Source organism: Lithobates pipiens, unplaced genomic scaffold (genome assembly GCF_037356315.1).
Source record: "Lithobates pipiens isolate NorthernLeopardFrog02 unplaced genomic scaffold, aLitPip1_a1.2 Scaffold_18, whole genome shotgun sequence".
NCBI lineage: Eukaryota > Metazoa > Chordata > Amphibia > Anura > Ranidae > Lithobates > Lithobates pipiens.
In genome coordinates, this window is record NW_027507758.1 from 574,395,465 (window position 1) to 574,407,898 (window position 12,434).

Sequence of the window (12,434 nt, forward strand, 5' to 3'; positions counted from 1 at the left end):
GAGATCTCACTATTAAAACAATCAAGACATTTAAAATGAGAGTTAGTTAAATCTTGAGAAATACCAGTGTTTTTTTCTGATATATTCATTACAAAGTTCGAAAAAGTCTGCAGATGTCTTAATCAACAACCTGAGAGAAAATTTGAACTGATAGGCCTGCTGATGTTTCCATTAGAATGCTCAGTGAACAGCAGGAGAGAAGAAAAGCAATAAAAGGTAAAATTTGCAAGATTGCTTTATTTGCTTGAAAACATATAGAAGGCAATTATTTCTAAAGCCCCGTACACACGAGCGGACTTTTCAACATCCAAAGTCTGACGGAATGATTCCGGCAGACTATTCGATCGTGTGTGGGCTGCAACGGACTTTTGATTCGCAAAAGTCTGACAGACTTTAGAAAATGGAACATGCTTCAAATTTTTCAGACGGAACTCCGCCGGACCCAGTTCCTACCGAAAAATTCGCTCGTGTGTATGCTATTCCGACGGACTAAAACCGACGCTAGGGCAGCTTTTGGCTACTGGCTATGAACTTCCTTATTCGAGTCCAGTCGTACGTCATCACGTTAGAATCCGTCGGAGTTTGGTGTGATTGTGTGTGGCCAAGTCCGCTCATTCGGAAAGTCCATCAGAACTCCGGCAGAACTCCTTCGGAAGTCTGTCGGACATAAGTCTGGTCGTGTGTACGCGGCATAACTCTTATGTCTATACTTTAAAGCTTTGAAATTATTATTTATTTTTTTTGAAACAATAAAGTTTTATTTATATTTGAAATGAACAGATGTACAATCATACTAACATTTGTATATGAGGTTTGGAATGTAAGGTAAGTACTTAGTACAACTGAATTCAATGATAGAGTATTTTTAACAAAAGAAACATTATTTAATCATTGTTTGAAATTGTATTTTCTGAGTTCAGCGAAGTTACTGTGGGTGATTCCTTAACTAAACAAGAATGTTTTAGTAATCAGCCTAAAACTAGACCGCGTATTGTAATCAAGGAAAATACTCAGAATTTGTGTGTCTATATCTTATAGTTAACTAAAAAGAGGAAAGAAATGAATTAGCCCCTGAAGGAGGTGCCCTTAAAAAAGAAAAAAAGAAAAAGGATAGAATAAAAACAGATATGAAAAAATAAATAAAAATGATGATTAATCGGGATTGCCTGTGTCTTCAGGTCCTATTTCTAAATGAAGGTTTCGTAGGATTCTGAATGTTTGAAGATGGTCCACGGTTGCCAAATTTTATTGAAATTGTCTGTCTTTCCTTGTGCTATTGCCCTGATATTTTCCATTCCATTGAGAAGATGTACCTCTTCTAGCCATTCCTTGGATATGGGCGTGGTGGTATTTTTCCAATGTCTGGGTATTACTGTTTTGCTGCTGTGAGTATTGAAAATTAATTTTAAAACCGGGGGACAGCACAGATCCTGTGCTCTTTTGGTGTATTAGTAAATCCAACAACTGGCATTAGATCTGAATCTCGGATTTCAGGAGGAAAATGAAAGGTGAATTTCTGCAGCAAGCTGGAAAAAAAAATGAAAAGCTCCATTCTAGCCAATTTTTCTCCAGCACAAACTCTACGCCCTAAAAGGAGAGAGAGAGAAAAGTGTCACATGGATAATGTATAAAATATGAAAACTTTTTTTACAGAAGAAAGCCATACCAAGATACTGTAGGTCATTATTGTTAGCGTCCAAAAGCATGTAGTTCAAGAGTATGAATTGGGTTTATGTATGTCGCTGGCCAGGATTTGTGCAAACAAGGAGTGTTCCTAATTCAGAAATTGAGTGAGCTTAATAGAGTGTTTGCCCTCCTAGTGGGGTGAACCTCTGGCTGCAGCCAGAAGTGATTCATATAGTGGCAGTATTACTACCTGCTGTTTCGGCTGCAATTTTTTTTGGGGCTGATGGGACACAAGTGGCTGGCTTACTGCTAGCAAGTCAGGAAGCTGTGCAAGCCAGCTGCCGGCATTCTGGTGACTAATAACGTCAGTATTGCTTGGAAGCAGGCAGCTGCATGATCATCGTTAGGGTGTGACAATGTTAAATAAAAAACAAATGGTGCAGGGTTCCTTCCAAAAATTCTTACCAGGCCCTTATACTAGATAGGTCTCCGGTATAGATTTTAGGAGGGACCCCACACAATATCTTCCCAGGAAATGGTGTAGGGTCGACTCAAATGTCATACCAACCGTCAAAATGTCCACTGTGAGTGGATTTCTCACCATGAATTACAGCTTTGTCGCTGAAAGTAAACACAGGAGATGAGAAGATGCACACTCGCCGTCCATCATTTTCCTGATCAGCCAGACTGCATGCTTGGATGAGGGTCTGGTGTGAATCTTGTTTTTTATAGCATTCCCCTTACAATTCATGGCAGACCCTCATCTAGGATAAGGGTCTGATATGGATATGCAAGGGAATACTGCCTTTTTGTTTTCAAACAGAACAAAGCAGCTGTGAAATGTCATTCTGTTTCTGTCAATTCAAACTGTAGCATTCTTAACCCTTTGTCTACTTGAATAAACATCCTAAAATTCTAAATGTGGTAAATGTGGTAATTGTTAGCTTGGTACTGTTACTCAGCAGGCTCCCAGCTATAAAGTAAAATTAATATAGAGACGCCCAACCACTTTTAAGGGGTTGTAAAGTCCCACATCCTGTGCTTGATTGGCTGGAGTGGAGAGTGGAGGAAACATATCTTCTTATGGAAACATGCGTACATACAGAGAACCTTTCAACTGCCAATGGTATCACATAGGAGGCTTATTTGCCCCCCCGCCCCTTTTTTCCCAATAGAGTTATATGAAAAAATAAAAGCGTGTTAAAAAAATGAAAGTATTATAAAATTAATTGTTTCAAACCTGGACTGTTCACCCTGTTCCTGCCCAGGCCATTTTTCAGCTTTCAGCACAGTTACACTCTGAATGATAATTGCATATGCAACATTGTTCCCAAGTGAATTTTATTAAAAAAAAATTTGAGACAGATAGAACTTTCATTTACTGTCAATTTACCACCACTGGGTTTTTCATTTTTTTCTCTATAAAGGAAAAAAGAACAGAACAATTTGAAAAATAGGTTGCACTTTTTTTGTTAAAAACTTAGCAAATAAGTAATACCTTTCTCCATAAATTTAGGCCAAAATGTATCTGCTACATTTCGTTTGTAAAAATAACCCAAATCATTGTATATTACTGTAGCACCCTCTAGTGTGCTAGAAGTAGAATGGCTAGAGTTTTGTGAAAGTAGGTAAATTTCCAGGCTTGGCTGGGTGCCTGGGTGTGTTTTGATCTGCTTGTGTTTTGCCTGGGTGTGTTTTGATCTGGGTAGGGAGTGACTCAGAGTGGAGCTGGGTGACTCGCATGTAGCATCATTAAGACCTCCCACTTCTGACCAGAATGTTCTAGTGTCTTCTGGAAAGTAAGGAGGAGAAGTGGGGTGGAGATGTCTGGGGTGTTAAGGGGAGCCCTGACCAATCCCCAAAATTGATTGGCAGGGGGAAGCCCTCCTTAAATACCCAGGGTCAGTCCAGCTGGGGAGAAGTTGGTATCGGGTGGAAGCTAGAGATGGAGTTTTAGGCTGTCGTGGCCTTTGAGGGAGCTCCCCAGTCTGGGGGGTGACCTTGGGCCTGGGCTCAGGTGTGGAGGGGGCCCTCTTACAACCCACAGAGGTGTCCTGACCAGGAGGCACAGGAGGAGCAAGAGTGGACAGCAGGCAAACTCTGCTGGGCAAGTCTCCAGGAGATCCACAGAGGCAGCCAAGAGGGCTGGTGAGTGTTCACACAGTCGGGAGGACTGGGAGGCATGCCTGAGAGGACTGGGATGGAACAGTTTGGGATGGGTGCAGAGCCAGTCAGGAGGATTGTGGTGACATGGGCATTGGAAATGGGCAGCTGCAGCCAGGAGGGTTGGCAGTGCCTGAAGAGGTGGTGCTGGGAGCAGTAGCCACATGTAGGACAGCTAGCAAAAAGGACTACCGTATTTTTGCTACACCATAGGAGCCTACAGTCCCTCCCTGCAAAGTGGTAGCTGTTCCGGGAAGTGCAAGCAAATGATGTGCTAGATGAAGATCGTATATCCTGTGAGTATACCAATAAATACCAAAAACAAAAAGGAAGTGCAAGGACTGTTTCATGTCTCTGAATGCTTGAAATTGTGTGCCTGGTTGGGCAGGGTAATAGACAGACCACAAGCAGCCCTTATGAGGATACCGCTACATCACACTATATTACACTATATTTCCAAAAGTATTGGAAGGCCTGCCTTTACATGCACATGAACTTTAATGGCATCTCAGTCTTAGTCCATAGGGTTAAATATCACGTTGGCCCGCTCTTTGCAGCTATAACAGCTTCAACTCTTCTGAGCAGGCTGTCCACAAGGTTCAGGAGTGTGTCTATGTGATTGTTTGACCATTCTTCCAGAAGCGCATTTGTAAGGTTAGTCACTGATGTGGACGAGAAGGCCTGGCTCGCAGTCTCCACTCTAATTTATCCCAAAGGTGTTCTATCGGGTTGAGGTCAGGACTCTTTGCAAGCCAGTTACGTTCCTCCACCCAAACCTAACTTATCCATGTCTTTATGGACCTTTCTGTGTGTACTAGTATGCAGACATGTTGGAACAGGAAAGGGCCATCTCCAAACTGTTCCCGCAAAGTTGGGATCATGAAATTGTCCATAATGTCTTGGTATGCTGATGCGTTAAGAGTTCTCTTCACTAGAACTAAGGGGCTAAGCCCAACCCCTGTAAAACAACCCCACACCATAATGCCCCCCCCCCTCATTTATTTCACACTGTGATTGCTTATACAATCATGAGAACTATATAAGCAATAATTTCTAACACTGTCTGGCTACATTCATGCAGCCATTGATTGCTACTGTGATCGCTGTTTATGGAAACAGCGATAACATGGTACAGGGCCAATATAAGTGGCGTTATACTATGTGACCACTGAGACAAATAACAGAGATCACAGCAGTAAACAATGGCGTCATGAAAGTAAGCCATTGTTTACTACTGTTGCTGTGATCGCTGTGATTAGTCACAGTGCAGGTCTAGTCATATTGGTCCGCACCCTGATCTGTAATCTGATGTGTTCACAGGACACAGCAATTACAGATTTTGTTGCTACATGCCCAAGGGTGTGCATGAGAGACTCAAGCTGGTGGACTTACTAACATGTCCCCTTAGAATGACGCTTGTCCCACTTGGGCATATTTTACAGTGGACAGGCAGTTAATAAAAATAACAAAAACATTTAAAGGCAACCACGCTTCCCTGTGCACAAATGTGAATATAAATGAGTACACAGGGCACACACATGACGGTAAATAGAAACTGCAAAACAAATATTAGGTATCTCTGTGAACATTGGATTGAAAGCAATAATTCTGATAATTCTGAGTTTTTTACAGCCTTGCTAATGTTCAATTTGGGATACTGTATTTTTTCAATTTTAAAGGAACACATGCAATTTTATAGCTTGACGCGTTTGATATATCTATTTGCTGCAAATGCAACCCCGTATTTAATTTGCCAAAAACGTTGGTATTGGGTATCCTGAAAATATAGATTGACTAGTTGCGCAAATATTGTGTGACCAAAAAATTGCAACTGCCAACATTGTATTGTACAGTACATTTTCTTTCAAAGTACTGCATACAATACAGTATATACAGTATAATCGTTGGATGGTTTTAGGTTACATTTTAGCAAAAAATATATATTTTAACGTGTATGAAAAAATGTAAAAAAATATGCTCTGGTACAAAACTAGTTAAAGGAGTTCTATGGTCACAGCTTACACTTTCATTTTATAACATTAGCATTGTAATATCAATACAAACAATAGTTATATTTGAAAATCCAATATAAGTTTACTTAACCACTTGGGATCCGCGCTATTGCAAAATGACGGCAATAGCGCGGACCCACATTTTCGGGACTACGTCTATTGACGTAGTCCCGGTTACGAGCGGCCTGCGCGCCCCCTGAGGGGCGCGCGCGGCGCGCTCTGTGATCGGCGAGTCCGTGAGACTCGCCTGATCACCGATCCGTGTAAGGGGTCGATCCCGACCCCTTATCACGTGATCAGCTGTCAGCCAATGACAGCTGATCATGTGATAAAACGGAGCCGGTAATCGGCTAGTATTCCTCCTCGCGCTGAGAAAAAAAAAAAGCCGATCGCCGGCGGCCGTGTTCGGGACATCAGTCCCGATCACGGCCAGCAATTTAAAAGGACACCTGCCCCCTGCCAGTGCCCACCTGCCACCCGCAGTGCCATCCTGAAATAAAGTAAGTGCCCCCCTGTCAGTGCCACCCAGCAGTGCCCATAGTGCCCACAGTGCCACCCAGCAGTGCCCACAGTGCCACCCAGCAGTGCCCACAGTGCCACCCAGCAGTGCCCACAGTGCCACCCACAGTGCCACCCAGCAGTGCCACCCACAGTGCCACCCAAAATCTGCCTCAGGTGCTGCACCCCAGTGCCGCCCATCAGTGCCCAGCAGTGCCGCCCATCAGTGCCCAGCAGTGCCGCCCATCAGTGCCCAGCAGTGCCACCTATCAGAGCCACCTATCAGTGCCACCTATCAGTGCCCATCAGTCCCATCTATCTGTGGTACCTATCAGTGCCCATCCGTGCCACCCATCCGTGCCACTTATCCGTGCCACCCATCCGTGCCATCTTATCTGTGCCCATCTTTGCCCATCAGTGCTGCCTTATCTGTGCCCATCGGTGCCGCCTTATCTGTGCCTATTAGTGCCGCCTTAACTATGCCTATCAGTGCCCACCAGTGCAGCCTATCAGTGCCCACCAATGCAGCCCATCAGTGCCCACCAATGCAGCCCATCAGTGCCCACCAATGCAGCCTATCAGTGCCGCCTAATCAGCGCACTTCAATGAAGGAGAAAAATGACCCGTTTGCAAAATTTTATAACAAACTATTAAAACATGATTTTTTTTTTTTTTTTTTTTGCATCTTTTTTTGTTTGTTTAGCAAAAAATAAAACTCCGAGCTGTAACTAAATACCACCAAAAGAAAGCTCTATTTGTGGGAAAAAAATGATAAAAAATTCATTTGGGTACAGTGTTGTATGGCCGCGCAATTGTCACTCAAAGTGCATCAGCGCTGAAAGCTGAAAATTGGTCTGGGACTGAGGGGGGTTTAAGTGCCCAGTAAGTTAGATCTGCCTGTCTGCTGGCTGTCTGTCTATTTGCACAACTTCCTGGATTCCCTGCATTCTTTGCAAATTCTCCTGGGATGGTTACACACTTAATTTCTAAGACTACCTCTCCCATGGTAACTTGCTACTTTCAAGCTATGATTCCTGTACTGACTCTACCTCCTAATACTCCTCCTCTCATCATCTCTGTAGTTCAGAAGACAGGCTCTGTAAAATGTGTGACACAACAGTGCCTACTCACAGGATATAGTGACTACATGTCATAGAATGTTAGAAGTAGGGATGAGCCGAACAACCCCCGGTTCGGTTCGCACCAGAACCTGCGAACGGACCGAAAGTTTGCACGAAAATGAGAACCCTATTAATTACAATGGACGCGAACGTTCAAAATCTAAAGTGCTAATTATAATGGCCAATATGCATGTTATTGTCCTAAAAAGGGTTTGGGGACCCGGGTCCTGCTCCAGGGGACATGTATCAATGCAAAAAGAAGTTTTAAAAACTGACATTTTTTCTGGAGCTGTCATTTTAATGATGCATAAAGTGAAAAAAAAAAGTGAAATATTACTTTAAATATCGTACCTGGGGGGTGTCTAAAGTATGACTGTGAAGTGGCACGTGTTTCCTATGTTTAGAACAGTCCCTGCACAAAATGATATTTGTAAAGGAAAAAAAGCCATTTAAAACTGCTTGCGGCTATTAAAGCTTTAAGTAATTATTAAGTAATGTCTTGTCCTGGCAATATGGAGAAAAATCTTTGAGAAAAATGGCATGGCTACCCCATCACCCCCCTAGCCCAGCCCATTACCAGCCCCTTTCGGTCTTGTATGGATATTAAGGGCAATCCCGCACCCAAAATATGTTATGTTAATGTTAGGCAGATGCCTGTGTTGCACAAATGAACTACACAACACCAGCAACGAGGGGGTAGATTCAGGTGTATGCTGTGCAGGAGGCACACTACACTGACTGAATATTAGGCAGATGCCTGTGTTGCACAAATCAACTACACAACACCAGCTATGAGGGGAGGTAGATTCAGGTGTATGCTGTGCAGGAGGCACACTACACCCACTGTAATAGCGCTAGGTTAGGAAGCAAAGCAAAGCTGACACTGTCCCTTCCTATCCTGCTCTCTCCCTGAACACTACACTCACTGTAACAGAGCTATCTAAAGAAGTAAAGCACAGCTGACACTGTCCCTGCCTATCCTTCTCTCTCCCTGAATATTACACTCACTGTAACAGTGCTATCTAAAGGAGTAAAGCACAGCTGACACTGTCCCTGCCTATCTTGCTCTCTCCCTGAACACTACACTCACTGTAACAGTGCTATCTAAAGAAGTAAAGCACAGCTGACACTGTCTCTGCCTATCCTTCTCTCTATGAACCCCGCAAAACACTACACAAGGCCGCCGCGCTGGCGGCCTTATATAGTGTGGGGCGTGTACTAAACCCCCTGAGCTATAATTGGCCACAGCCATCCAACCTGTGGCCAATTATGGCTCTCCCCACTGCCAGCACTGTGATTGGCCAAGCATGCAGGGTCACAGTGCATGCTTGGCCAATCATCAGCCAGCAATGCACTGCGACTGGCACAGTGCATTGTGGGCCGTTCGTATCACACAAATTTGATGCGAACGGCCCACAAAGTTCTGTTTTCGACGAACGGACGAACGGACGATGTTCGATTCGAACATGGGTTTGAATCGAACACCGTGCTCATCCCTAGTCAGAAGCAATCAACAAAATTTTGCCACAGCTGTGTATGGTAAACCAGATCCCCAGCACCAGAAAACCAGTGTGGGCTTATGCTCATATGGCACATGTGCATACAAATTACCATGCGTGCCCTGTGGTCTATTTAAACTGGTCTGGCACCATGAGCAGTTGCTGAACGGTCTTCAACTTGTGCCTGTATTCCTGTGACCTGGTCCATTGAATCTACTTACCTGTGTATAACCCTGCTTTCTCCTGATTATCTGATTGACTTGAGAGCTCAATAAATTAAACAATTGTAGGGTTTTTGGTTTGTGATTTTTCTTTTTTATTTGATCAGTTTATTTTGAATGAAGGTTTGTATGATCATATTAATAAGTGTGAGACAGCTATTACTCAGAGATGAAGACTCTCTCCTATTAGCTATGTGAGTACATCAGGGATACTAGTTTAAATGTGACTTTACTAGGCCAAAAGTAAACTTATAATAAACAAAAGGACAGATTTTAATCACATATGCTCCATTAGAGAACAATTCTGTGTACATAGATCTGATTGTATTGATCAGTTACACAGCCATTTCCATATTATGAAATGAGGGAAATCTGTGATGATGCAGCAGAAAGATATACAAACCTGCAGAGAATGGCATGAAGGCATCTTTCTTTACAAAATGTCCATGAGAATCCAGGAAATGATTTGGGTAAAACTCATCAGGCTTTTCAAACTGCGTCTTGTCCCGCAATACAGAAGATAATAGAGGGATGATATAGGTTTCCTAAAATAAATAGAAAATAACTCTAACATATACTGTAAATTTTATTATGTAAGATAATTACTCTTCTGGTTTAATTTAAAGAACAACTCTGTTTTAAATAGAACATTTTGTGCAGTTTATAATCATAAAACTGTTCTGGTTTCAACTGAAAAATGATGTCCTCAGTAAAATCACAATTTCCTTTTAATTCTATGCTGTATTAGTAGCCTACAATTGAATTTTACAGGATCTAAAATAGCTACCTTTGGGATAAAATATCCCCTAAAAGTGACGTCTCTAGTTGTCTCATGAGGGACACTGAGGGGTATAAGATCGGCAAACCTCTGGATCTCATGTATGACGGCATTTGTATAAGGCATCTGTCCACGATGGCTGTACGTAGGTTGTGCTAACCCAACAACTTTGGAGATCTCTTGTTGCACTTTTCCTGGAGGTAATAAGAAAAAGTAAAAGGATTAAAAGATAATATTTGACAGTTATTTTTTTTTTGCTTTGTCATCTTACTTGATAACCAAATATTATGAAAGAAAAACAAGCTATCTGAAGTGTTCCATATCCTCTCCACCATGTTCAATGTAACCTTACCACCTGACCCGACTATATCTCTCCTGAACAGCAAACCACAAGCACTGACACGCTATCAATTCAAATTCCTGCTCTACAGCAAAATAATTATCAATATTATCAGTTAAACAAAGAGTAACACAGGCAATGATTCATGCTAAAACTGAAGTAATTTTTCTTGACAAAGTATCCAATTCGAGAAACTCTGGAACCCTTGGATCAACTACAGCCTTCCCCCAGGCTTTGACTGCTCGCTATTAATGCTTTAAGGGTGAACGATACCCACTACACCATTACTCACCATTCACAGCTGGCTCTCAGGACCTCCTCCCCCTCTGTCATTCCCCATTCCCCATACTCTCACATCTGACCCTTTCATTCCCCTCCTTTCCACCTGCGGCACCTTTAACCTTCCCGCTCTACCCACCCTATGGCTACTTAGGTCACCTGCACTAGAAAAGTAGGTCACTGAAACCTAAATTTGTGACCTACTAGCTACAGAGCCACCAGGAATAGATTGGTTCAACAATCCCCCCCAAAACTGAGCCAAGCCACATAGCCAGAACTTGGCCTTGGGGAAAGTTTTTTTTTATTATTATTCTTTATTTTCAAAGATTATTAAATATAACTCATTTACAAAAAATTCCATCTATACAACAGATTCTTATATTGAATAGTTCCTTTACCCCTTATCGAGTGAGAGAGGGGTGGGGGGATAATGGGGGGGGGGCCCAATATCCCCCCACCCCTCTCTCACTCGATCCTTCCTTCATTATATCTCTCTAACCTTTGAGTAACCTCAGATAGTTTTCAGTTTTTCTAAATTGCAGCCATTGTCGCCACCTATTCTGGTACCTCTCCTCTGAATGCTCTGACTTATATATTGTCTCTTCAATATTTCTTGTTCTTTCTAATCTTTCTACCCACTCCTTCATTGTTGGGGGTACCTGAGTTTTCCATCTTCGCGGTATCAATGCCTTAGCAGGATTCAGTAGGCAAGGGATCAGAGAGTTCCCATACTCTCTCTCCCCCTTTTCTGAGTCATGGAATAAACAAACCCATGGGCCCCTCCTGATCTTTTCACCTGTTACTTTAAAACTAGCTTCAATTATTTTCCCCCAGAAAGTCTGTATTTTGGGGCACTCCCACCACAGATGTGCAAAAGTTCCCAACACCGAACAGCCTCTCCAACACATTGAGGGATTCTCTCTACTAATTTTATTCCCTTGCTGTGGGGTTATATACCACCTTGCTAGGAGTTTGTATGACATCTCTCTTGTTTGTATATCTTTGGCTACTGAGTAAGTTCGTCTCATAATCCTGCTTCTCTGTTCATCATTACTTAAAGGACCTATTTCTCTTTCCCACTTCTCTAAGTACACAGGGTATTCATGATCTACTGTATCTATCAGAATTTTGTATATTTTTGACGGCTCACTAGTAGCTTCTCCAGAGGTCTAAGTTGCTCCTTTCCCCTCAATGGCTGTGGCAAGGACTGGGAAAAATAGTGTCCGGTGCATTATGTCCCCACTTCCCTATAATTTCCTCATATGTGCATAGTCTATTTCCTTCCATAACATCCTGTAATCTAATATTATCTTTCTTAGCCCACATATTAAAATATATATATATTCCTCTTGCCCTGGTCTAAAGAATTTTGTGTCTAGTAACGGGATTAATGGTGAATTATATTCCCAATTATATCTCTTGTTTATTGTGTCCCAAACCCAAAGTGAATTTTTTGTCAATATACCTGTGTTAACCCCTAATTCTCTATATCGTGACGGTATCCATATTAACTCTCCTATTTTATTTTTACTTAAATTAAATTCTAATTCCACCCAATCCTTGCCCTTTTCATTATGAATCCAGTCCGTTATTCATGATAAAACGATAAGCCCCCCTCTCTCCTTACCTCTGGCTATAATATCGAAAGCAATCCTCACCGCTTTATTTCTCCAGATAAATCTTATGATCATGGTTTTTAATTTGTTAAGATACGTTTGTGGTAATGGGATTGGGACAATTTGGCATGTATATGTAAATATTGGTAAAATAAACATCTTAACTACATTTATTCTCCCCATCCATGAAAGAGCTTTATATTGAATCCTACCTAATTGCTTTTTAATTTTATTCAGGAGAGGGATATAGTTAACCTCAAACAAATCTCCCATCTTCGCTG

The 12,434-nt window shown here is 42.1% G+C and overlaps 1 protein-coding gene across 3 annotated transcripts in view; it reads right to left on the minus strand.

Moving 5' to 3' along the window:
- Nucleotides 1–217: 217 nt before the first annotated feature.
- LOC143989050 (cytochrome P450 2K6-like) overlaps nt 218–12,434 on the minus strand; it is a 43,150-nt gene continuing 30,933 nt past the window's right edge. For all 3 annotated transcript variants that reach the window (XM_077489056.1, XM_077489055.1, XM_077489054.1), the window contains 3 exons: nt 9,928–10,112; nt 9,544–9,685; nt 218–1,587 (listed from right to left, as the gene is read on the minus strand). In XM_077489056.1, coding sequence (XP_077345182.1) covers nt 1,406–1,587; nt 9,544–9,685; nt 9,928–10,112 — 509 coding nt within the window. In that variant the 3' untranslated portion in view covers nt 218–1,405. The remainder of the gene's footprint in view (nt 1,588–9,543; nt 9,686–9,927; nt 10,113–12,434) is intronic.